This window comes from Lynx rufus, unplaced genomic scaffold (assembly GCF_022079265.1).
Source record: "Lynx rufus isolate CCGP_SWC_20201006 ecotype Redwood Valley unplaced genomic scaffold, mLynRuf1.p SCAF_3, whole genome shotgun sequence".
NCBI classification, from domain to species: Eukaryota; Metazoa; Chordata; class Mammalia; order Carnivora; family Felidae; genus Lynx; species Lynx rufus.
The window spans coordinates 69,710,009-69,736,654 of record NW_025814845.1 but is presented as its reverse complement, the minus strand read 5'-3'; the positions used below and the strand labels follow the sequence as shown (position 1 = coordinate 69,736,654).

At 37.8% G+C, this 26,646-nt stretch overlaps 1 protein-coding gene across 1 annotated transcript in view; it reads right to left on the bottom strand.

Annotated features, from left to right (window-relative positions):
• Positions 1 to 1,044: 1,044 nt before the first annotated feature.
• The window catches only part of PKD2 (polycystin 2, transient receptor potential cation channel), a 51,184-nt gene continuing 25,582 nt past the window's right edge, over positions 1,045 to 26,646 (bottom strand). Inside the window, exons 5-15 of the mRNA XM_047092378.1 lie at positions 26,403 to 26,627; positions 23,620 to 23,848; positions 19,163 to 19,330; positions 16,089 to 16,270; positions 14,833 to 14,953; positions 10,671 to 10,769; positions 8,305 to 8,426; positions 7,928 to 8,045; positions 6,424 to 6,587; positions 2,412 to 2,559; positions 1,045 to 2,042 (exon numbers count right to left, since the gene is read on the bottom strand). Coding sequence (XP_046948334.1) covers positions 1,806 to 2,042; positions 2,412 to 2,559; positions 6,424 to 6,587; positions 7,928 to 8,045; positions 8,305 to 8,426; positions 10,671 to 10,769; positions 14,833 to 14,953; positions 16,089 to 16,270; positions 19,163 to 19,330; positions 23,620 to 23,848; positions 26,403 to 26,627 — 1,813 coding nt within the window. The 3' untranslated portion in view covers positions 1,045 to 1,805. The remainder of the gene's footprint in view (positions 2,043 to 2,411; positions 2,560 to 6,423; positions 6,588 to 7,927; positions 8,046 to 8,304; positions 8,427 to 10,670; positions 10,770 to 14,832; positions 14,954 to 16,088; positions 16,271 to 19,162; positions 19,331 to 23,619; positions 23,849 to 26,402; positions 26,628 to 26,646) is intronic.

The following is a 26,646-nucleotide window of genomic DNA, read 5'->3' as shown; positions in this document are numbered from 1 at the left end:
TATTAAAGAAACCCAATGTGTATCACTTCTATAGAAGCCAGCTTAGGCAGGTTTGTTTGCTCAGGTTTTCACTGAAGATTTGACTGACCTATCAATCACGTAAACGACTTAAAGCCAGGCATTCAAACACAGGCCTCCCTTCTGTTGTTCTCCAAGTCAGAGTTAATTCACCAGCAACGCATTCTCTCTTGCTTGTCCCATTAGCTCTCTCAAAAGGTCACCTCATTCAACACTTTTGAAAAATAAGATTTTTTTATTTTTTATTGAGAAATAATCTCTTCTCTATAAATTTCGTGGGACCCTCTCCTAATGAAAACACAAACAAACAAACCAAAAACTGCTGCAAACTCAAACTGTGGCTGATACGTTCTGATCATGAATGAAGTTTCAATACCAGAAATTCCTTCTCATTAAAATTGAGCTCCATTTAGATTATACATTCTAGTTTTGAACTGCTGAATCAGACTATTTGAGTTCCATATTCTTAAAACAGCATAAAACTCAAACTTCAGTTTTATAATGTTTGCATATGAATTTCAAAACTCTTGTAAATTTTTGTTTCAAACGAACATATCTGCTGAGTTAAAACCCTCAGTACATAATGAAAACATTTAGGAAGTCGGCTTTCCCAGATTAGTTACAACGTTCCTTTCAGTTGCAAGTAAGTTGAGCCACGCGGGAAGAGAATATATGGACGAATCTTTATACTAAACTAATTATAAGAAAAAGTCAAACTGATGGGGCACCTGGGTGGCTCAGTCAGTTAAGCGTCTGACTTCGGCTCAGGTCATGATCTCAGGGTTTGTGGGTTCAAGACCCATGTCAGGCTCTGTGCTAACAACAGCTCAGAGCCTGGAACTTGCTCCTGTGCTAATAGCTCGGAGCCTAGAACTTGCTTCAGATTCTGTGTCTCTCTCTCTCTCTGCCCCTCCCCCGTTCATTGTCTGTCTCTCTCTCAAAAATAAACATAAGAAAGAAAGAAAGAAAGAAAGAAAGAAAGAAAGAAAGAAAGAAAGAAAAAGTCAAACTGAGTGACAGGGCTCCTTCTAATTTTCCTATGTCATGGCTAGAGATGACATTTTAACCTACAATCAATCTGGTGGTTTCACACAGCTCATTTTAAATGAGAGTGAAAACAGTATGAATAAATGAAACAGTTATTCCCACGGACATGAACTATATAATACAATGATAAAAAAGCACAGTATTCAACATGTATCTTCACCATTCATACACATTCTAGCATAATGACTACATACCCATTCCATGGTTCATAGTTCTTTTCCAGCTCATCTTTTGGAAATGTTTGCCCCAGGAAGGTAGTTGAAACAAAGGGTTCCTTTCTTTAAAGCAAGCTATGTTTTATGTCCATAAACCAAGCCCGAGTGGGAAAGAATGCCCCTACTTTCCTTTCACGCACTGGGCAAAAGTGACAATACTGATTTTTGTGACTGGAAATAAAACTCAGAAGGCTTTTGACAATTCTCTCCTAGCTTTAAAGGCTACATTGTTGTCCACTGAGAAGACTCATCCATGGTAGCAAGTGGCCAGACCACTCCATGTACTTTACAAAGATTTTTTTTTTCTGTACTCAATATTTACACCTAGGTTTCTTATATGAGAAAAAAAAATCTTCTTTGATCCATGGGCAAAGTTTATCTAAAATAAATTAAAGTGCAGAAGAATTAACATTTGGTCACAAAGACCAGCATCATATGGTGGTCAGGGCATATAAATAGTGTACTTGCTCTGGCCATTCAGGACAGCCCTTTCTCCCCTATTAGGAACACACACTAACACACATCTTAGACTTGGATATTGGAACTCCCATTTGCACCTGCGCCTTCTATTCCGTCTGCAGACTGGGAGGAAGAAGGGCGGGAGCTTCTGGGGCGCGGCTGACCATTCAGTCCCACCGGCGTGCCTAAACCATGACTTATCTGGGAAGCTGCATCGTCAGACTCCCAGCGTTCCAACTCTTCCCGCACTAGTCGTTCCATCTGCTCCCTGTGGATTTCACTGTCACGACCCAGTCTTTCATCCTAACAAAGGAAAAAGAGATCAGGATGTTGGGGGTTGGGGATGCACACTTTTGTACTTAGAAATTGCCTTAGGAAATCAGGGGGCCAAATAATCTGTCAACATTAAATAACATTAAATAACACTGGCAATTTATAGCATATATAGCAATTCTCTGAGCTACTGGAGTGACTTTTTGACTTAATTCTACCATTCAGTGAAGGCAGAACCATCAGAACAGTATTAAGAAAGTAACACCTCCAGACTATCATCTGATCTGCACTGATCTGCAGTTATAGACATCTCAGAAAACCTCTCAGATGAAACACTACAAAATATGACTACCCTGATATTTTCTAGAATCAGTGTTTCTGTGTCAGATGACCACTTACCTCTGCCACCCCATCCAGAAGCCTTCCCAGAACCTCCCTTCTCTTCAGTTTGGCCCGCTCCATGATCTCCAGCTTCACGATCACAGCATCAATCTTGGACACGATGCTGCCGATGGAATGCTCCATTCGGTCCACTCGTCTCACCAGGCTGCAGGAAACCACAGGTGAGAGGGGGAAAGCCACCTCATGTGGTGGGCTGCCTTTTCAGCCCAGCTGGCTTTTCATTTAAAAAAAATTTTTTTTAAACAATTTTTTTTACATTTATTTATTTTTGAGAGACACAGTGAGACAGTGCATGAGTGGGGGAGGGGCAGAGAGAGGAGACACAGAATCTGAAGCAGAGTCCAGGCTCTGAGCCGCCAGCACAGAGTCCAATACGGGGCTCAAACCCACAAACCGTGAGATCGTGACCTGAGCTGAGTTGGACACTTAACCAACTGAGCCACCCAGGTGCTCCCCAGCTGGCTTTTCAAATGGAAGTGCTAAGATCTTTTTCTTAAACAAGATGATAATCAGCAGTCTCAAACTTTAGCTATAAACTCATATATTGCTGATGGGAATGCTAACTGGCACAACTTCTCTGCAAGTCAACATTGTATTAGAAGTCTTATAAATGTATGTTTAGCTTTTATTCAGGTATTCCATTTCTGGAAAATTTTCCGAAGGAAGTAAGTATATGTGTGATTTTTTGGGCTACCAGCATATTCATTAGAGTTCTGCTTATTAATAGTGGTTCACTGAAAAATGGTTACATTAAATAATTAATAGAAAAATTTTCAAATATGTTATTTTCATCTATACAATGGAATTCTATGGAGATACCAGAAATTGTATGGTGATAGAATATTTAACGGAATAGTGGTATTCACAATATATTAAGTAAATAAAGCAGTTAGAAAACACTGTTCACTAGTGATTCCATTATTTTGAATAAAAAAAATTTATGTAAATGCTTTAAAAACATAGAAATAGGAGACAACTTCTGGAATGGTGACAGGAGGGCTTTGTAAGCCCCCTCCCAGTGAAACAACTGCAACTGTTTAAAATTATCAAAAAAACTTTTTTTCAAAACTCTGGACATTTTCTTAAGGGTACACAACAAATGAAGAAGCATTTATTTAAGAAAATCCACTGAATTTCAGAGAGTCTGCTCCCTCTCTTTCTCCCCCAGTTCAGTGTGACAGAAGTGCCACTCCAGTTGGGTTAGGCAATGAACACAGGGCTCCCACTCCCTTCTACTCCTAGTGGGGGGCTCTGGTATCTCACAGGAAGGGGTGGGCTGCGCAGTTCTCATCCCTGTGCCTCCACCCCCGAATCCATATTGCAGAGGATCTAATCCAGACAAGAGTGGCAGCGAGCTATGAGGCTCTCTTCCTCCACTCATCTGCCAACTATAGGGTGGAGTTTCTACGCCCGGAGAGGCAAGCTGAGAAGACCGAAGGCTGCCAACCCAGCCCAGTGCTTGATTCATGAAACAGGGGTATCACTCTGGGAAGTAGACCACTGTTCCTGATCCTCTCTCTGAAGCAGTAGCACAGGGGTTTTGCCCAGGGGATAGTCAGGCCACAGAACAGAGAGCTCCAAAGCTTCCCCCCAAGAGAACTGGCTTTATTTGGAACAAAGTGCTAAGCCTAAGAGTGCTTTTGAAAACAATGGAGATTATGGTGATAAACAGTTAAGATGAGGCTGCTCTGCTCTGGAAAATATCAACAAAGAGATACAGATTATTTTAAGGAACCAAATATAAATTCTGGAGTTGAAAAGTACAATAAATGAGATGAAAAAGTCACTTAAGGGTCTCCACAGCAGATCTGAGCTGGCAGTAGAAAGAATCAGCACACTTGAAGATAGATGGATAGAAACTATGTAATCTGAAGGGCCGAAGAGGCAAAAAGTGAAGAAAAATGTAAGCACCCCAACAAACACAGGGTAGGAATCCCAGAAGGAAAGGAGAGAAAACAGCAAAAAACTATTTTAAGACATAATGGTTGAAAACTTCCTAAATGTGATGAAAATATTACACATTGTAGCAGCTTAATGAACTCCAAATAGGATAACTGCAAAGAGATCCACACTCAGATCAGTCAAAATACTGAAAGACAAAGACAAAGAAAAAATCTTGAAAGTATCAGAGAAAAGTGACTCATTATGTATAACACTGAGGTAAGATTGCTAAGGTTAGATTGCTGAGGTTAAGACTGCTAAGATCTTACTGCTAATCTTAGCAGTAAGATTAACAGCTATCTTCTCATCAGAAACAATGGAGACCAGAAAAAAATGAAGGGGAAATAAAAATATTCCCAGATAAAAAAAAAAAAAAAACTGAGGGAATTCATGCTAGCAGGCCTGCTTTAGAATAGATACTAAAGTTCTTTAGGCTGACATTAAGTGATCCAGATAGTAATCAGAAGCCACATGAAAAAACGAAGAGCACTGGGTACAGGTAATTATGTAACTATAAAAGGCAGTACAAATTCATATTTCTTTTCCTTTTTTTCCTCTTAACTGATTTAAAAAGCAATTGTGTAAGACAATATGTACACAATTGTATTGTTGGGCCCATTACATACAGAAATATAATAATATATTTGACAGTAGCAGGACAAAAGGGGGGTAAGAGCAAAGTTGTACTGGAATATGGAAATAACACCAGATGGTAACTTGAACCCACAGGAACGAATGAAGGGAACCAGAAATGGTAAGTAGGAAAAAGAATATAACAAACTCTATAAATATATACTTTCTCTTCTTTCTTGTCTCCTTTAAGAGACATAAAATTATATGAAGTGATCATTATGACAATGTTGTATTGGATTTGTAACATAGATTAATATGTATAATATGGCACAAAACAGGGGAGGAGTTATATAGGAATGATATTTCTATATCGCCTTGGATTAAGTTAATATAAATCTGAAGTAGATACTGATAAATCAATTTGTATATATTACGTCCTAGAGAAACTACTAAAAAAATAACTAAAAAATGTAGTGAAAAAAATTATTAAAGGAATTAAACTGTTGCTCTAGAAAATATTACTTTATGTAAAAGAAAGCAACAAAGGAGAAAAAGAGGGACAAAAAACGATATGACACCTACAGAAAATGAAAAATAAGGGACCCCTGAGTGGGCTCAGTCAGTTGGGCATCCAACTCTGGCTCAGGTCATGATCTCACAGTTCATGGGTTCAAGCCCTGCATCCAGCTGTCTGCTGTAAGCACAGAGCCCACTTTGGATCCTTGGTTCCCCTCTCTCTCTAACCCTCCTCTGCTCACGTGTGTGTACACATCCTGTCTCTCAAAAATAAACATTTAAAAAACAAGAAGAAGAAAAATGGTAGTTGTAAGTCCAACTATATTAATGATAACATTAAATGTAAAATGAAGTAAATATTCTAATCAAAAGGCAAAGATTACCAGACTGGATGAAAAGACCAGGTCCAACTATATGCTGTCTACAGGTGACACACCTAAGATTCAAAGATACAAACAGACTAGAAATGAGAACAGAAAAAGGTGTATCATGCAAAAAGCGATGATAAGAAAATTGGAGTTGCTATAGTAATATCAGACAAAAAAGACTTTAAAACAAAAAAAATTACTAGAGATAAAGTAGGACATTTTTTAATGAAAACAGGGTCAATCTATTAGAAAGATATACCAGTTATAAACATTTATACACCTAACAACAGAGTTCCAAAATACACAAAGCAAAACCTTACAGAAATGAAGGAACAATTTAATAATAATAGTTGGAGACTTTAATACCCCACTTTCAAAAAGTAGATGAAACTAGGCAGAACAACAGGAAATAGGAGATTTAAGTAACACTACAAACCAACTAGACCTAAAAAACGCCTATAGAACACTCCACTTAACAACAGTAGTACATACATTCTTCTCAGGTGCTCATGGAATATTCTTTGGGATATACCTTGTGCTACGCCATAAAAACAAAAAACACATGAAAAACAAAAAACATGTAAATGGAGATACAAACACTTTATACTTACACTTGAAACTCTTCATAAGAAACCCCACTGGAGATGCTTCCCCTCCTTCTGGAACTATGCCCACTGTCTTCATCATCATCCTCCTCAGAGTCATCCAGGCTTCTTGGGAAACTTCGGCTGCTCATGGGACGTGGTAAAGAGCTGTGATCCAGATCCAGATCCTCCTGAAGAACATTGGATCACTGGGTGAGGAGCGAGAACACCCAGTCCCCACAGAGCTTCACTGAGGGCTTGGGCAAATGGCAAATGGATATGTACCAATTACCTAGGATTTCTTTGTGGCTAACACCAGACTGTGATTCCCACACTTGTAAATTTCATGGATTGGCAAATTTTCAAAACAGGTCTTAATGACCAGCAAGGGACTGCTAACTTGTTTGGACAAGAAAGAACATTAAAAATAGAACAAAGCAGAGAAAAAAAGGTAGAGGAAGAAATATATTATCACCTTTTCATAAAAGATAACACATTTAATAGCTACAAAGTTGGAAGGATATAATCTTACAGCAAAAATTTTGACTAAATGCAGCCTTGTGAAAGGTGATTTCACTATGTCTGGGGAAGTTTTTCACTTGCTGGCACCATTCGGTGGGGCAGAGTTTAGAAACTACTCCTCATAGAGAAGGAACTTTGGTATATAGTATTCACCTGCATTCTCTGTACCTCAATTACAATGGATATTTTTTGGTTCATTTAACCATTTATTTTTAATGTTAATGTTAAAGCTTTTAGTTATCCTTTCTGATTATAAAAGACCATGGGAATTTACTTCTAACAGTTTCATAAGAAGTATTCAAATGGAAGGCAGTAGTTATTTTTGTTTCATTATAAATGTTAAAGAACAATTAGCTTTACATCTCCTGAGGAATCTTTTTTCCTCCACTCTCATGGACACAGTGAGGTGTGTGACTATTCAGGTTTCCCTTTTGAAGCTGATGGCCAGAAAACTTAGGGCCAGATTTATAGCCCAATCTTTAATCAACATACATGTATTTTTTTTTCTTTTTTTTTTTTTCAACATTTATTTATTTTTGGGACAGAGAGAGACAGAGCATGAACGGGGGAGGGGCAGAGAGAGAGGGAGACACAGAATCGGAAACAGGCTCCAGGCTCCGAGCCATCACCCCAGAGCCCGACGCGGGGCTCGAACTCACGGACCGCGAGATCGTGACCTGGCTGAAGTCGGACACTTAACCGACTGTGCCACCCAGGCGCCCCAACATACATGTATTTTTATGAAAGCATTTTTAGCTTCCTAGTCTAGTTTTATATTTCACTTTTGTTTTGCTTCATTTTTTCATTTTGATTGTTTTACACTGATGCCAACTTATTGCATTTTTACATATTATTATGTTATATATCCTTTTTGGAACAAGCTGGGTATTACAACATAAATTGAGACAGAGAGAGGAGAAAGACAGACTCTCAGTAATCCATGACTTAGCATGGTGTATGAAACACTGTGGGTACTGAATCAAATCATGTTCTCCTAAATGAGACCCACCCTCTCTTTTTCCAAGTCGTCTCTCATCTGTTGATGTTCATGTTCGGTCAGTTCTTGATCTCCATCTTGGTCATATTTTGTGAATATTGCCTCAATCTCTGCATCAGTATGGCCCTTCCTGAAATTATTGAGAGGTTACAGATGAAATCACTTGTGTACATAGTACAGTGAAAACAAAGGGACACCAAAATGCAGGAATAAAGGAGAAATTGCTGAATCAGGGCCAGCCCTTCTCTTATTAATATGTGCCAGAAAGACACCTACTCTGAAAAAAGAGCATCTCTATGAGTAAGTGGTTGGGCCAAAAATATCCTTATCACCAAGAACTTATCTTTCCATTAAGAATTTCCCTGGGCCTCAGAAAGAGTGATTCTTACCCTTTGAGATCTTGTCGAAGTTCATCAAAGTTTAACTTGCCTCCGCCTTGCCTCAGACTCTCAGAAATGTCATCCACGGTATTTTTTTTCAGTTTTAGTTTGACCAAGGCTTTATGGTAGCCCTGTTGAAAAGATCTGGTTTAGTTTATTCTCTTTTTACATGTGCTTTACCATCCATTTACAGTAGTAACTAACTACCTGTGCAGACCTTGCTTTGCATGGTAGTCGTAGGATTATAAAAATGACCATGCAAGCCTGAACTATGTGAAGTGATGTTAATAATCAACAGGAAAAATTATGATTGCTCTGTGACCTTTAAAACCTTTTATGAGGGGCACCTTGCTGTCTCAGTCAGAAGAGCTTGCAACTTTTGATTGTGGGGTCATGTGTTTAAGCCCTGTGTTGGGTGTGGGGATTAATTAAACAAACAAACTTAAAAAAACAACTTTTTATCAAAGCATTAAAATTTTCTTGGTGTTGGTTATAAACTTATTAGGAAAAATTTAAAAACAGTAAGGTGAATATTTATTTGGTACACTGAAATTTAAAACCTCAGAAACACTGAAAATTAAAATGTTTTATTTCTTTGTAAAAAATTTATCCAGAGTAGTCTGAACAGCGCTTGCTTTCTTCCTGTGTAACGTAGGATATGGAGTAAGCATCTTTTCTATGTCTTGGGGAGCTTTCATAATCTTTTCTTAATATGGGTCAGCTCCCAACATTTTATCCTTTGCATTTTCCATGTCATAACATATCTCCAAGAATTCCTTTAATGTGAAGTTGTTTGTCAGTGTCACTTCCTTGAAGACATTGTCAGCCTTTTCCTCATAACCACTGCCCTCATTCATGTTGATAAATGTGCTTCACTAAGCTCTTTGACTGTATATCTGTCTATCCATTGATATTCAAGACCTTGAAGGGTAGTAATGTCAACATTTCCACGCCCAGCTACAGCTAAGTAGCCTAGAAATCTGTTACACTGGTTTTGAATTTCACTTTCAGTGTTGTCATTCTTTGTTTCTTTGCTATGCTTTCATCTTTGCTGGCCCATTCTCCTTTTCCATCACGCATTCTTGCAAAATGTCACATGGGTTTTTCACAGGGAGATACAGAAGCAACACAACTACAATGTTCTGTGCCTGAACTGAACAGCAGATGCTCAGGGACCAATCCTAGACTTTGTAAGAAGTGATGTTATGCTCACCGGTTATGATACACATCTGTTACTTATGTAATGATTTGTAGACTGAAGAGCCAGCAGTGAAGTTTATAGTCATGCTACTACAGTTAATATACTGTGATAACTAAGATATTCTGTGAGAATTGCAAGTTTGTACTTCTATACTATTATTCACAGTCAATATACTGTGATAACTGATATATGAACTGCGTTGAGAGGCTGGTGTTATTTAACTGAACTAATTGAAATCTGTGCATACCAGAACCAGAGCGCAAAGGACGGACTGCTTGTATATACGTTGGAGATTTGCTAACGTGTAATAAGCTGTCGTTGCAAAATTCAGGATAACACACATCTTAGGTCCCATGGAAGGGACTTTGTTTTAAGAACTGGAAGTTCTCTGTTCAAACAGGACAGACAACATAGTCCTATGACTTGAACCAACAGAAAAAGATCAATCAAAGAGCCACTGGTATCTTAGCAAAATGATGTTAGGGAACAATCTGTGTACTTCAGATGTAGTTATTTGTTGTTGCTTAAGTTTTATACTTTAGACCAAATAAAGAAGTCACATTGAAAAGAACAAAGTTACCCAGCTTTCCTGTCCTGCCCTTCCATTTAACAATTAACTTCCTGAGAGGGTGCGTGCTTAAGTGAAAGTCCTCAGACCCTTAGGCTGTGGCCTGATGCCATGGACAGTTTTCCTTTGACTATTTAAAAACTTCTCTGGAAGATCAAGGGTAAAGGGTGGACTACAAAATATTTGTTTCTAAACTTTTTTTTCCTCCTTTTAAATTGCATTTGAGATAGAAAAAAGCAGAGATGTCTTTATATTTTTCTCTTCCAATTTATTCTGAATTCTGGAACTGCAAGTGAGAGCCACCTGGAGGTGTTGTCAAAATAAGTGAAGGTGATGAAGCCAGCAGCTCAGCTCTCAAGAGTCGAAAGAGATTGTTGAGAATTTAATTCTAGGGCGTTTACGGGTTCCCAGAATTTAAGTCCAAGTTAACAGCATACCCATCTCTAGCTCTGAGACAGAGAACTTTTAAATCATTCCTGAAATGTAGCAATCTACTCTTTATTTTAACAATGACAACGGATCAGTGTTGCTGTGGAAATCTGGCTGAAACAATGCTCATTATATGTAGAGGATGAAAACAATTCTGAGAATTAGGGCTTGTCATACCTTTCTGATAAGATCTGAGAGTTCCATTTCAGCTTTCTGCTGGGCCAAATCAGATTTAACTTCGGAGTAAGTATCATTGATGATGGCCAAAAACATATTCTGTTTGTAAATCAAAGGAAAGTTGAGATTAAAGAAGAAACCTAAATATACTTTCTAAACATCAATCCAAAATTTGACATATGTATTTTTGTTCAGTGTTTTTTTAAGTAATCTGATGTCTTAAGAAGTCATAAATTAATAGTTTTGCTGTTATATTCTTTGGGAAAATTATTTTTTCCATTAAGTCATGCCAGAGGAAAATACAATATATTTTCTTACTTACAAACCATATATTGTGATACATTTTGCAAAAAAAGATAAGAATGAAATACAACAAAATATTGATGTATTTACTTATGGATAGTGGTATTACTCTATTTTATTATTTTTGCTTGTCTATGTTCTCTACATTTTTTTCATTTGACATAAATTATTAGAAATTTAGAACTCTACATAGTTCTTCAAATTACAACAATCAATACAGACAAGTGGAATCCTATGCTTATTCCAAATGTTGTTATATATTACTTGAGATTTACAGACCATGTTTTGAAGAGTTAAAAAAAGATCTCTCCAAATAGAAATACAGTAGGCTTCACAGAAGAGAGTCAAGAAAAGCTTAGTGAAAAAGACAAAGACTTTGGAGTCAAGCACATTAGGGTTTCAGTCTTAGTACTGCCAAGACTATATTGTTCAAATTTTCTAATCTTTAGGGGTGCCTGGGTGGCTCAGTCAGTTAAGTGTCCAACTTCAGCTCAGGTCACGATCTCATGGTTTGTGAGTTTGAGCCCTGCCTCGGGCTCTGTGCTGACAGCTCCGAGCCTGGAGCCTGCTTCTGATTCTGTGACTCCCTCTTTGTCTGCCCCTCCCCTGTCTCTCTCTGTCTCTCAAAAATGAATAAAAACACTAAATTTTTTTTTCTAATCTTTATTTTAAAATTTATTTGTTTTTGCATTAATAAAGTGGAAGAAATAATAGTACAGATTTTTACAAGAATTAATGAGATAATTATGTAAAAGTACTTAGGACAGGACCTAATGCATGGTAAGTACTACATATTTATAGCTATTATTATTCAGTGACGGTTAGTTCATTTTCCTAACTTTTCCTCTCTCCTGGATAATGGTTTGTATTTCCAACAGGTTTTTCTTGAAGCACCACACCCAACTGATCCAGTCCTTCTTTAACACGCTCTTCCTTCACTTTTCCGTTTTGACACATAACTATGGTTTGAACTCAGAGTTGTGTATTTGATTATGTCTGTTTTCCCCACAAATCTGTGGAATTTTCATGAGGGCAGAGCTGGTCTCTTATTTTCCTTACCACTGTACCCCCAGTACATAGCAGCTTGCCTGGAAATAGTGGCTCAGCAAATATTTATTGAATAATGAATGAATGAACAAATGGGAGCTCTATTATTTTAATGGGCTACTAAATCATTGCAAGTTAAGGAGGAACACTACTTAAGATTCTGTAGCAGAAATGAGAATAAAATATAAAATGTATGTAAGTTCGTGGCTTAATGTTTAATTCCGAGTACAGACCGTTGCAGTTGGAGCAACATTCCCACCTTCTCCCTCCCAACCCAGGCAACTAATGTTCTCTTTTTAAAAGTTTCCAAATGGCTGTTAGCTAATGCCTGCAAATATCTTAGGTGTAGGGTTAAAGGGTGGGTCCTCTGAAGAGATTTTTAAAAAACTGAAAGTGGCTGAGAAAGACTACTGAAAGTGTGGGAGAGGAAGCCCCCCTCCTCTCCACCCTGTCTCAGAAGGTTTGCTTAATTGTGCAATCAGAGGTCTTTTCCTGGTGATGACAGGATTTTGCTTCCTGGCTCATTTGGGCCACCTCTCACCACGGTAGCTTCTTTTACAGCCAGGGCAATAAATTAACACCCGGCAGTCATCACAGAAAAATGGCCAACCCTGCACTCGGCTTGTCATTTCTTTAAAGAAAAATCTGTATTGACTGTAACTACCCACCTCTCTCTGGGGGAGTGAGGGGTAGAGGAGTGGAGTTCAGGGAGAGCAATTCCTTCTTGTGTAACAGCACAAAAAATTACTTTAGTATAAAGACAGAAGCTAAACGCTTCTTTTCATGTTCTAGTGACTGATTTGACGAAATGACTGAACAATTGCAGGGCACCGCCTACCAGAAGACAACATTCAAACAAGTCCACATTTGACCATTTCAAATTGCCACAGGTATGTTCCTCATTTGGCAGAAGGACACACAAAGAAAACTTAGGTGGCCAGCAGTTAACTAAAGGGTCCACTGCAGAGCTCTCAATTCCTGGTTTTTGTTTTCCTAGTAGAGATTCGGGGATTCAGATGCTCCAGAATCCAAAGTACTACCAATATTAGAGATGAAAAAGGCTTACTGTTCCATTTTTTTTCTTTAACATATGATAGAAAAAAGAAACTAGAGAGGCTTAACTTTAAAACTAATAACACATTTGTGCAAGATACAAATGGACTTGCGTGATATTGCTGACTCTTTCAATCCTACCAAGGTAGATCTAATACTCAATCTGTAAATAACCACTAAATGCTTGGACAAACTTTGGGAATATTACGCTGAATTACTGAACTTTACACAAAGGATCTTATAAAATTTATTGAAAACGGAGACAATTTTGTTGTTTTCTTATGATGATGATTAATGTAAGGAAAGACTTAAATATTAGTGTTTGGATAAAGAACACCCACCGCTGGGGTGCCTGGATGGCTCAGTCGGTTAAGCACCATACTCTTGATCTCAGCTCAGGTCATGATCTCATGGTTACTGAGTTCAAAGCCCTGTGTTAGGCTCTGTGCTGATAGCCTGGAGCCTGTTTTGAATTCTGTCTCTCCCTCTCTCTGCCCCTCCCCCCTTTTCTCTCTGTCTCTCAAAATAAATAAATAAACTTAAAAAAAATTTTTTTTTTCAATGGTTATTTATTTTTGAGAGAAAGATGAGTGCAAGCAGGGGAGGTGCAGAGAGAGAGGGAGGCACAGAATCCGAAGCAGGCTTCAGGTTCTGTGCTGTCAGCACAGAGCCTGATGAAGGACTCGAACTCATGGATGGCGAGATCATGACCTGAGCCAAAGTCGGATGCTCAACCGACTGAGCCACCCAGGCGCCCCAAATAAATAAACTTAAAAAAAAACACCCACTGCCTAGGTTAAGCTAACTTAAATGAATAATTACTCAGTAAAATGTGTAAATGTTAAGATGAAGAACAAAATGCCTTTTAAAAAATATTAATTGGGGCGCCTGGGTGGCGCAGTCGGTTAAGCGTCCGACTTCAGCCAGGTCACGATCTTGCAGTCCGTGAGTTTGAGCCCCGCGTCGGGCTCTGGGCTGATGGCTCAGAGCCTGGAGCCTGTTTCTGATTCTGTGTCTCCCTCTCTCTCTGCCCCTCCCCCATTCATGCTCTGTCTCTCCCTGTCCCAAAAAATAAATAAACGTTGAAAAAAAAATATTAATTAACTTAGGGTCAAAATGTTAAAAATGTTCATTTGTACCAAATCAAGAGAATGAAAAGTTATTTTTGAAAGTAACTTTTAAAGCAATTTCCATCCATTGTTAGATCTAGTTTTAATTTTAAAATTTGAATACTCTTTGTGGGCAGTCTCTAGATGTGTTAAATATAAGTAATTCAAGACAAAGTATCTTAAGCTTGACAAGCAATAATTAACTCATATATTACTCTTGACATCCTGGATCTAGCTTGCTTTGTCAGTTCCTATTTCTTTTTTTTTAAAGAAAAGAGGAAAAAGAGGAATGAAAAGTCATGCTAGCAAGTGATCACGAAAGTGCTGACATCTGTGTTAAAAAAGGCTGTAAATATGTAAGTAGTCTACTTTTTAGGCAAAGCATTATTTTAGGTGACTTTATCAATTTGCATGTGACCTAATTTTTTTTTTACATTGAATAGACATATATGGATAAATGAAAGACAATGCAAAAGATTATTTGGTGACGACTTAAAACTGAATCAATGAGAAGTAAAATAAAATATGTATTCTCATTTACAGTTTTTCCTGAGTCTTTTAAAAAATAAGGACTCTAGAGCATGAGAGAAAAAGGAAGATGGTGATTTATGAAGTTTAAATCACCTCACTGTAAACAAAAGTGTACATACCAAAAGAATGAAGAACATAAAGAACACAAATGTAGTGAAATAAATTGGTCCCAAAACTCGATTAGCTTCCTCAATCTCTGCGAAGTTGATATCACCCAAAATGATACGGAATTGAGTGAAGCTATAAAAACAAAACAAAACAAAACACTACAATACAAAAACAAAGACTGTTCAGCATTGATGTAACATTTCCTAAAGATGATTTCACACTTTTGGACCTCTTTATCAGTGTGCACAGCTGCCAGATAATAGAAAATTGTCAGTCTCCTTGGAAAACTCTTGCTAATGCTAACTATTCGAGCAATTGAAGCTTTCTGGAATAAAAATCATATACTTTTGTGCTAAATACATTATTTCCATTTGGTTAAAAAGAAAATACAATAATTATTAGATGACTCATAAAGCAACCAGTTACAAGAATTTAATCCATAATCTGGCTAAAACATGGATGGTTAACTCTAAACTTCACCATGGTCACCCTGGGTCTGAATTTAAAACCTCTTTAAAAAAAGACTTTGAAAGATAGCCAAAATTGTATGCATTCAAAGATCCAATATCCTCATACGCTCTCAAAGTGGTGTTGAGTGGCCGTGTGTTGCCAATGCTGGGGTCTTAATCAGTAAAATCATTTCCCTTTCCGGCTTCCATCGAACAGCAACATTAATTTGGTATCCCCCAGCACAAAAAGCCCTTTTAACTTCTATTATCATAATCCTCTTCTCCTTTCCTGACTGACTTCTTTCCAAATGGCGTGGAAATGTAATATTGGTTATTTTTTTTTTAGTCTTAATATCATATATGAGAACTTTGGAAAAGGACAGAAAATTCCTACATCGGTTTGAGTTTCTCGTAGAATATTAGAAATACTATTTTTTTTCTAGAAAATAACCTGAAGTTTAAAATACATGGCAACAATATTGAATAAGAATGAAAATCTAGGCAAATGGTCTCTTAAAAGCTACTATCGGCATTTGGTGCTAAGAAGACCTCTGTCTTTGTAATCATATTGGTTTACTGTAGCTGTTCTACTATCTCTTAATGACTTTAGAGTTGTTACCTTAAGTTTATCAGTATTATACATTGTCATCTTTACATTGGTGGGTAATTGCTTCTGGGAAAGATAATTAATTCTTATTTTTAAATAACTATTTAAAACTAGTTGGTGGTTAAATAGCAACAATAAAGATTTCTTTATCCTTGAGGAGGCAAGGATAGCTCTGATTAAATTTTTCTTTTATAATTTCATATATACTTACATACACTCTTGGAAGGTACTGAAGTCATCAACCTGAGTGCCAAAGACAAGGTAGGCCAACTGAGCATATGCTAAGAAGATGATGAAGAACATAATTGCAAAGCCAAAGAGGTCTTTGGCACATCGAGACATGGTTGTGGAGAGCTGACTCATGGTCCTGTTAAAGTTGATGAATTTGAAGAGCTGTAAGAGAGGGAAGATATCAACAGATGAATGGGTAAACAAATATAGTATATACACATAATGGAATATTACCCAGCCTTACAAAGGGATAGAGTTTTGATCCATGCCACAACATGGATGAACCTTGAAAACATTATGCTAAAGTGAAATAAGCCAGACATAAAAAGACAAATATTGTATGACCCCAGTAACATGGGGTAGCTAGAATATGAAAATTCATAGAGACAGAAAGTAGAATAGAGGTTACCAGGGGCTGGGGTGAGGCGGGAATTGGGAGTTAGTTTTTACTAGATACAGTTTCAGCTGGAATGCTGAAAAAGTTCTGGAAATACATATGATGGTTGCACAACATTGTGAATGTAACTAATGCCACTGAATTGTACACTGAAAAATGGTTAAAGTGATAAATTTTATGTTAATATGTATTTTACAACATTTTTTTAAAAAGTTCATTATTTATTTTGAGAAAGAGAGAACGAGCATGAGTGGGGGGATGGGCAGAGAGAGAGGAAGAGAAAATCCCAAGCTTCCCAACATTTTTTTAAGAGAGAGAATAATGACTTGCTTTTGTCCCCAAACCCAGCAACTTCTATTTTCTCATTCAAAAAGTACTTGTTGAATGCCTACCATGTGCCGGGCACTATTCTTGGAGTTGCAAACAGCAGTGCACAGAACAAAGCTCCTCCCCTGATGTTGCTTACATTTTACATGGTTACAATACAGTAAAAATAGGTTTAAATCATAATTAAGATGATTAGTGATATTTTTACCCCAAGAAAGATTGAAATAAAAGAGGAATGGGGAGGGGCACCTGGATGGCTCAGTCAGTTGAGCATCTGACTCTTGATTTCAGCTCAGATCATGATCTCAAGGTTCATGTGATTGAGCCCCACATTGGGCTCTGTGCTGACAGCACACAGCCTACTTGGGCTTCTCTCTCTTTCCCTCTCTCTCTGCCCCTCCCCTCCTTGCTGTCTCTAAATAAATAAATAAATATTTTTAAGAAAATAAATTAAAAGAGGGAAAAAACCCCACAAGTGAAAACTAGTTAAAAAAAATCCCTCCAGGAAATATTCATCGCATGTTATTAACTGTCATTTATTGTTTAGCAATGATGTGCCAAGTACGGTGGAAAGAGCAATGTACACTGCCTCAGGTCTTTGCCATGATTTAAATACTGGTATTCTACCCCCAGGTGTCAGCCAGGGCTCAGAGCCAGCCATCTAGCCCAGCGCTATCTGACTGCCAAATCATATTGAGCATTTCTGTAAACGAGACACTAAGGATGGCTGTTCAGGATGTTCCTCACAGCCCAGGGGCATGACAACCTGTGGCATAAGTCTTGGGGGAAGAACGCTGGGAGGACACATCAGAAGTCAAGTTGCAATCCCTGCCTTAAAGAACTTAATGGTTCTTAAAGTTTTGGGAGAATGTTTACAAGCAAAACACTAAATAAAATGTTCAACCTGAGGGACACATTGAAAGGGAATCTCTAGAATTTTACTTAAAGAACTCTTACAAATTGTTTCTGGCCACAATAAAATTTCTTTGAGGGTTGTGGTAATCACATTTCTTTATGTAATTCCTATTAGATTTGGATTATTATTACTATTTTATGATAAAGGTTTGGTGTATTAGTGGTGGTTTTTCTGGAACAAGCATGTAACTAAATAAATAGGAAGAGAGGATGAGATCTATATCCTCTGATAAATCTCAGGCCTTTCAGGTGTGAATACCAATTCAGGAAAATAAATAACTGCTGGTGACTACCTTTTAGAACAGTGCTGTTCAATCAAACTTTCTGACATGATGGAAATGTTCTTTATTTCCATTGCCCTATATAGTAGCCATCAGCTATATACAGACATTGAGATCTTAAAATGTGGCCAGAGTGACTGATGAACTGAATGTTTAACTGTATGTAATTTTAATTAATTAAAATTAAAATTTCAATAGCCACTTGTGGCTAGTAGCTACTGTCTTGATAGCAGAACATAGAATTTGACAAGTGACAGCTGGGGAGCTACCCCCATTATTACTAAAATTTTCTGCATCTCCAGAATTGAGGCTCATTTGTGTATGAAATGCCCTAACTTTTCACACACATGGAAATGCACACTGTTTTGGAAAAGGAGATGAGTCATAAAGGTACTACTCAGAAGTGTATGTATTTGTCCCAACCTCAATTCTAGGTAAAGCCATATGGCCATATGGCCTCCACCTGGGAAAGAGACAATCCTTCCACAGATCATTTCCAGTGCATCTCTCTGTCCCTCCCCATTCTCCCCAACTTGTTCTTAGTTCCCTTTCCTTCACCTGGTCACCCGATATCAGGTAAAACTCAACCTGTCCCTGTGTTAGTGTAGCTGAGGGCCACAGACCCAAAGGACACCGAGAAGGTGTCTTATTGCATTTGTGAAACAAATCTGCAGGGACTGGTTTTGCAAAACTGCAGGTAGTAGGAAGCATCATACACAGATGAAAGATCACATGAATCCTGCTAGCTTACTTGTAAAATATGAAGCAGCTTTGGCTGGCATTTGAATTTAACCACAAAAGCACACTCAAGTCCTCCAACATTTTGTGTGACTCATGTTAATAAAAAGAAGGGAAAGGGGCGCCTGGATGGCTCAGTCGGTTAAACGTCCGACTTTGGCTCAGGTCATGAGCTCACAGATCATGAGTTCGAGTCCCGTGTGGGGCTTTGTGCTGATTGCTCGGAGCCTGGAGCCTGCTTCAGATTCTGTATCTCCCATTCTCTCTGCCTCACCCCCACCCCCACTCTCCCTCCCCCTCTCACTCAAAAATAAATAAACATTAAAATTTATTTTAAATAAAAAAAGAAAGGGAAAAATATTATTGAAAATCCAGAACATGAACTTTGCAAATTACCTTAATCCAGACAAAAAATACTATGACAGCAGCTATATTGTTGAACTGTATTTGCCAGTATGCCAGATGTTCAAAGTTGGGAAAAGTATTTTGATCTTCTAGAAACTGTAGTAGCACCTCCACATTTGATGTTCTATATATGTTAATTCCTATAGCTACCACTGACAGCTGGAAAACAAAAGATTTATATATTATTACAGTGTTTTAGAAATATGCAACTTACCTTAAAATGACTATTTTTTCTTACCCATGTATTACTCCTAGGGCTCAGCAATCTACTTATCCAAATCACTCATACAAATGTTAAATGCTGAGCACAGCCATAATACAAGTAAAACAATAAGCTGTTTGCATTCCCTTTGCTAGGAACAGAAATCCAATAAATGCACGTGTCCATGTGCACAAACACACGAGAGATGTTGCTGTATTACAAAATCAAATTCAAATAGGATGCCTTGTTTTTTCTGCCACTCTCATTTAAATCACTTTCCACTCTTCTGCTTTCTCAGCCCCATCTTGCTTTTTTTTTTTTTTCCAGTTGCCAGCCATCCATTCCTTCTACTATTTCACAAATACGTAGTGGACATCTATGTATACAGCACTGTACCAGGCGCTAAGAGGAACAAACAGAAGTAAAATGCACAAACTCTGTTCTTAAGAAACTTACACTCTGGTTCAAGACCAGGTACACACACAAAAATAAGCAACCCAAAAGCCTACTAAGGAGTTGGCATTGTACAACATAAGGTGAAGGGTGAAACAAGACATTCTAAAAGGGGTGGTCGAAGGAAAAAGAATATGCTTGGTCTTAAAGGGTGGTGGGAATGATGGTCAGAGAGGGCTCCAGAAGGCTTGCAGTGGGAATATGTGTGAGCCAAGGGTTTCCCTCTTATTTCTGTTCCTTACCCCACGACCATGCAACTTTCCACATTTGCTTCAGTTCCGGACCGACAACATTGGTCCCTACGTGCATCCATCATCACTGGATTAAGGTATATGTATGGAAAGTGCTAGGGGTTAACCATCACAACCTGGGCTTCCTAATGGGATCTGAATCCACAACAGGTGTGCTGTCCTAGGTGCTGAGACCTTTGCTGTCCATTCCTTCTCTCTTCTCATGAATGATGGTCAAAGACCACTTCATTAGCCCTTCTTGAAATGGCTTCTTGATCATGACTCCAGGTGATTATCATAGCAGAAACCTGCCTGGATGCCAATCTTTACCATCTTTTGTTTTCTGTGAAGAACTTCCAGAGCAAATCTTGTATTTTTGTGCTGGTGGTAGGATTATTTTCTTTGAGCTCTCTGAATACACTGAAAATGTTTCTCTATGTTGACTTAGTTGAGAGGGAAGGGTTGACTGACTGAATAACAATAACCCTTTACCCAGCTCTCACTAGGTATAGTTGCTTTGGTCATTTATACAATATCAATATCATATCAATATACTAAATTTCCTTGAGATGTTTTCTTCAAAATAGAGAATGAGAGGAAAGATGAGAAAAGAGATTTTGTAAGCATTTGAGTTATGTCCTGGGTTTTCTTTGGGATTGTCATCCTTATCTACGAAAGAACTTTCCTTCCTTAACATAAACTTCATAAGGGCAGGAGTTTGGGCTGTTTGGTTCTTTCCTATATCCCCAATGCCTAGACCAATGCCAGACACATAGCAGGTGCTCAGAAAATCCTTGTTGAATAAATTAATAATTATCACCCTTGAAACCTACCAATCAACAAAATTATTTGAATTTAGACTTTTTAACAGTCTTCTTTTTTCAGTAATTCCACTAGTTTTGAAAGATCATTGTTTAGGTCAAACGGTTGACTAAATTAAGTCTACAGATTTCGAAGTCTTTGTTGGAAGAAACAAAAGGAAAATACAAAAAATGATTTCAGAGTGGTTCCAAGATGTTGTAATTATATTTAACACATAATTACTTTTCAAGTTTCGGGTGTGCTTTAGCATATTTGGGCCAGATAAAATAAAAACACCTTTGTTTTTTTCATGGGGTTGAAGGTCCAGTGGAGCACAGGACTTGTTTTGGGGATGAGCAGAAAGCATGCCCTTATTTCTGCAAGGTCAGAGAAGGTTTCAAAGGAGAAGTAGGATTCCAGTAGCCCTTCCTTGTTCTTTACAAAAGCACACTGTCTGAATTGTTGTCTTGGCAGTACTAAGAGTTAAAAAAAAAAAAAAAAAAAGAACAATAGCACAGTGAAGCAAGTTTTCAAAGAAATACTTGCAAAATCTTGTGGCTGCTGAGCCAAAGAAACTATCCTTAATTTCCATGACATCATCAGTTATTTTCTCCAAAGCAGGTACAAGGCGATTCACTGAGGTGTGGGAATAAAATATTAAAACTTCTATCCAAGTGAAAAGAAAGTGCTAGAATTCTATTTGTATTTATTTTTAACCAAATCTTTCAAATTTTATGTTGTGTATGTTTGTACAAGTGTATACATACACACACACGCTACAAATATATGGAATACATTAGGGTGTGTTGTCAAAATTCTCACGTATAGGTGTACATAATCAAAAAGGTTCATTGCCACTGACTAGTCTTTTGTTGATATTAAAGGTATTTGGTTAAAACCCAAACAAACCTGCCACTAACTAGCATACTATCACACTTTTACCATTATTCTCAATGACCTAAACTATAAATATACCCATATAAACTAAAACAGCAGGGTTTGCAACCTTGGAGTCCCAAACAATAATTGTTTTCTAGAATAGTTTTCAATGTAGATGGACTGCACTCTTCCATCATGTAGTACAGAAATATTTTGAAAAATTCTTCCAGTCTCATGGCCTTTCCTCCCTCCTTAAATAGCGAAATGTCTTTGTTACTCTGTTATTATTAATGTATTGAGAATCTGGGGAGCAAGAGCTTACCTACAGGAATTGTGTGATGTGACACAAGCCATTGTGCATCAAGGTTGAATGGCTTCCACACAGTATTCTGGAGAAATTCTTATTTTAAGTAAAAACTCTTTATGAAGAGCACATGCATGTAGCTTGAGAGGCAATAGAAGAGTGGCTAAGAGGGTTATTGTGAGGATTAAACATACTTCTGTATATGAAAAGCACCGGGAACTGTGTCTGACACACATAACTTCTAAAGTGTTAGTGATGATGATTATTATTATTGCTCGTGTTAATATTTGTGCAGTATATATCTATATAGTTCTTTTCAATGTCTTAAGCATTCTTTTATTCAAACATGAGGATTTTTTTCTATGTTTAAAACATATTAATAACATATTTCAGAAAATATTTTTCCCTATTTTGCCAACTAATTCTAGTGATGATCTGATAATGACTTGATGTAAATGCTTCACAAAGCCCAAATGAATTTTTGGTTGCTGGGGGCTGGGGGAGAATAGTGGCCAAGAAGTAGGGTAACAGAAAAGGGCACCCTGATAGGATAATGCATCACTTAACTGAGATTTCAGAGGGGCATCTCTATCATCAGACGGAGGATGATGGTGGAAAGGATGGACTTTTAGGCATGTAACAATTAAACATGTCTTTATATGCTTCAATGTGTAACAGGACTCAGCAAAAGATTACGTGTTCTCATTGATGGGAGAAAAGTTTGCAAAAATGCATTTCTCTACGGAAGCCCCTGGAAGGAAGTGATTAAGCTGATGTGGAAGGGAAACCATATTGAACAAGTGTAAGAAGTTATAATAGAGTCAAAGGCACGCAGGGGATCTACAAGGTGCCATAGTCTCGACTCTATCCTAGCTGCCTTCTGGTTTCTTGCACCGGATACAGAAAACGTTGATGGTCCCTCACCTGTATTTTGTACACTGTGGACTATTTTCAGGAAATTTTAAACTACAAGGAAATTTTCTCTACCACACCAAATATTTTCAAGATGCTTCTTCTTGCTCTAACTTTACATATGTGCAGAAAAATACAAATTAATTTTTGTTAGCAGTGAAGAAAAATATAATTAACAAAAAACAGAATAGACAAAACATTGTTTTCTGTGTCCCATCTCATATGGCATGCCAAAGCCAAATGTGAATTACTAAGTTATTCTTTTTTTATGTCTTGGAACTTGTGTGTATCAGCACATAGCGATCACTTTAATTTTTTTTCAAGTTTATTTATTTATTTAAAGTCATCTCTTAAAGTGGGGCTCGAACTCACAACCCTGAGATGAAGAGTCGCATGCTCTTCCAAATGAGCCAGCCACATTATTCTGGTTATTTGTGTGGCTAATTGATAGCTTATTATAAATACCTCTCCACTTCTATATTCAGAAGGGTTACTCATACAAAATGAGAAAATAATTGGTAACACTGAAGTTGATATATAGGAAAGAGAACTTTTAGATTCTCCTTCAGGAATATCAGGATCCACAATACAGAGGAGATAGATCAAGGACTCTAATTAACATGTTTTTATAACAGAGTACGGAATTTTCTATTGTTCTCAAACCTACCACAACAATCACAACATCCAGACAATTCCAGAAACTTCTGAAATAGTGTAGCTTGTGAATGCGAATTTCCAGTATCTCTTCCACCACATAGTAAAAGATAAAAAAACAAAAGATAATCTCACAGGCTGCCAGGAAGAAATCAAAAGTCGTGACATAGCGGATCAGCTTTACAGGCTGAAATTGCCAAGATGGAATCACACCGCCTGTTGCTGGAAATTCAACCAATAACCTGCATTACAATAAGAACAGTTAAAACAGTAACAACAACAACAACAACAACAACAACAACAACACATGGATGCAGCCAGGAAAGGACATCCATCTACTCTGTCCCTGTACTAACAGGTCCTAAAATTGTAACCACAAGTCACCTCAAACTAGTGGCAGAATATTTTTGATCACAGCTAATAGCTGTGTTCTTGTACAATTCTGTGCCCCCAAAGGAACAAGGCTCCCCAAGTCCTCCTAAAGAGATTATTCCTCCTCAGTTTCCCCTTTACTTTTCTGTTACTTATACTGCTCAAAATGCTCTATAGTTCTTTTTTTTTAATGTGGAAGTTAATCAACAAAGAAGCCTTTCTAGGACTCCTATTAAATACAAGTAATCCTAGTAGGCATGAAGAACATAAGAAATATAACTCATGCATTCAAACATGTATGGCCTGTTGAGAAATAGGATGTGTGTGTATGTGTGTGTATACACACATACACACACACACACACACACACATATATATATATATATATATATATATATATATATATATATACATACACAGACTGAGCTTCTCATTCATTCACTTGGTAACACCTAACTGGCATTGAGTAAGTTGTTCTGGGGACTATTCTTGCTTCCCTTCCCAGAGCCTTATAGTTAATAGGTGCTCAGTAATGTCTGATAGTCTAAAACAGTAACACGGATTTTTTTTTACATTCATACTGATGGCACCGAATCTTAGTGCTTTAGCATATTTGAAGTGAGGATGTTTCTTGCCAACTTCCCATTTTATAGGTGTCACACTGAGAGAGTTAAATGATTCACTTAATGGTGCAGTTCCCCTATCAAAGTAGAAATAGAATATCTACCTCCTTAATGTTAAGATTCTGAAAAGACCTTTAGTTAACTACCAGGTGTAACCTTGTCTTCCGTTACAGGATGGGTAGCCACACCCAGAGCCTGAGTATCTAAGACTCAAGCATGAGCAATAACCAGGTCCAGGCAGAGACAATGGTAAATTAGAACTGGTCAAAGAAGTATGAAAATTTTTCCTTCCTCTTCACTGTCAATCACTGTTTTTTGTTTTTTTTCTCATTTGATGTGTTGGAGACCAGGGCAATAAACAAAAACCTGGGAGAGCAATACAGAAACAGCGAGCCTCGTGATAGCCTCAGTGTAAATGTGGAAGGCAGAAAGTAGCTTGTGTGTGTGAAGTAATCTCTTTTTGTCCTGTTCTGGCCCTGCATCTGTTAACTTCTCCAGAAACGTAGGCAGCAACATACAGAAAAGAAGTAATTGCCTTGACAATATTCACTTTTAAAGTATGGGAAGGAAGTGAAAGACATACTCAAGACCTTCTATAAATAGATATTTCCTTAAATGTCAATCAGAGTTGACTGCCTGAGTTGACTGTTTTTATCCTCTTTCTATTTGCCCTGAAATCATTAGGAAAAGTTCAATAATAATTGCAATCATTATTCAATCATTTCTAGTAATAGCTGTTATTTGACTTAATGTGACATCATTTCCTGTGAAAGTTGTTAAATTAGTAGTCTGGGAAAATCCAACTGGCCTTGTAAAGCAGATTTGAGTTTAGCCTCAAAAATGATCACAAAATAAGGATGAGAATTTATGCTTCTTATTTGGTAGGTAGATATATGTGAAAGTAAGTCATGTCAGTGATGTCTGGGTGTTGCTGACACATTCACCAGGAGGATTAAAGTGGGTGAACTCTGACTCTCCCTTGCCTTGTTCTGCCTTTTTCTTTTTTATAGCACATATTACCTTCTAACCTACTATTTGTTTCTTTTGTTTCTTGTTTCTTGTCTATTATCTATCTCCTCCTGGTTTAACACAAGCTCTGCTAGAGCAGCTATCTTTATTTTGTTCACTGATGTGGCCCAAGTGCTGAGAACAGTACCTGACACATATTAAGTGTCCAATAAATGTTTGCTGAATAAGTGGATGAATGAACAATAGGCCCCAGACAAGCCAGTAGGTCTTTGTTAGTTTCCTCACTGCTAACCAATGTGATCGTGATGGCAATGTCACAGGATCTGTAGAAGGAATTTTATGTGCCTTTGGTGAATCTCAGTGTTAGCAGGTACCTGGGTATCCTACCGAACCTAGGCATACCCTCTGACTACTGTGCTTGTGTTCTGATAGCATGGGCATCATTTGAGAGTGGGAAGCTCAGGGAAACAAGTCACTGTTTGATGGCCAGAGGCCATGGTAACAGAGCATATAGCATTGATCATCATTATAATGAGTAAAAAGAGATGTTAGCAAAACATAGTGCTTTTTTTCTGAGAAGGTTCCAGCTTTGGGATAAACCTGGACCAGTCTTAAGGTTCTTTCCAACTCATAATATTCTAGGATTCTAGTTCCCTTTCCCCAAATATATTTATCCCACTGAGCCTTTGGTTTTCACCCTTCCCTTGCTGTCAGCTCTGATCTTTGGCAGTCCTTTAGCCAGCTGCAGGCAATGATCTCCTGGTCTATCTCAAGACTAGGATGTACATACAAAGACACTGAGGTGGGAGGGACCAGCGCCCTTGGTACACACCTGATCACACAGAACAGGTTAATGTTGGCGTTGTATACTGAAAAGTCAATAAAAGTTGCCCTGGTTCCTCGGTCCAGCCAGACATTGTTCTTGAGGCTAGCGACCTGAGCAGCTGTCTCCTCTCTTGTTCTTGACAAATCCAGGTAATAGCCAGCTCCACTATAGGTTGCAATCATTCCCCAGTGGCTACTCCCATTCAAGTCTTCTTCACTTGTATATATCCAACTAATTAAAACATGAAATG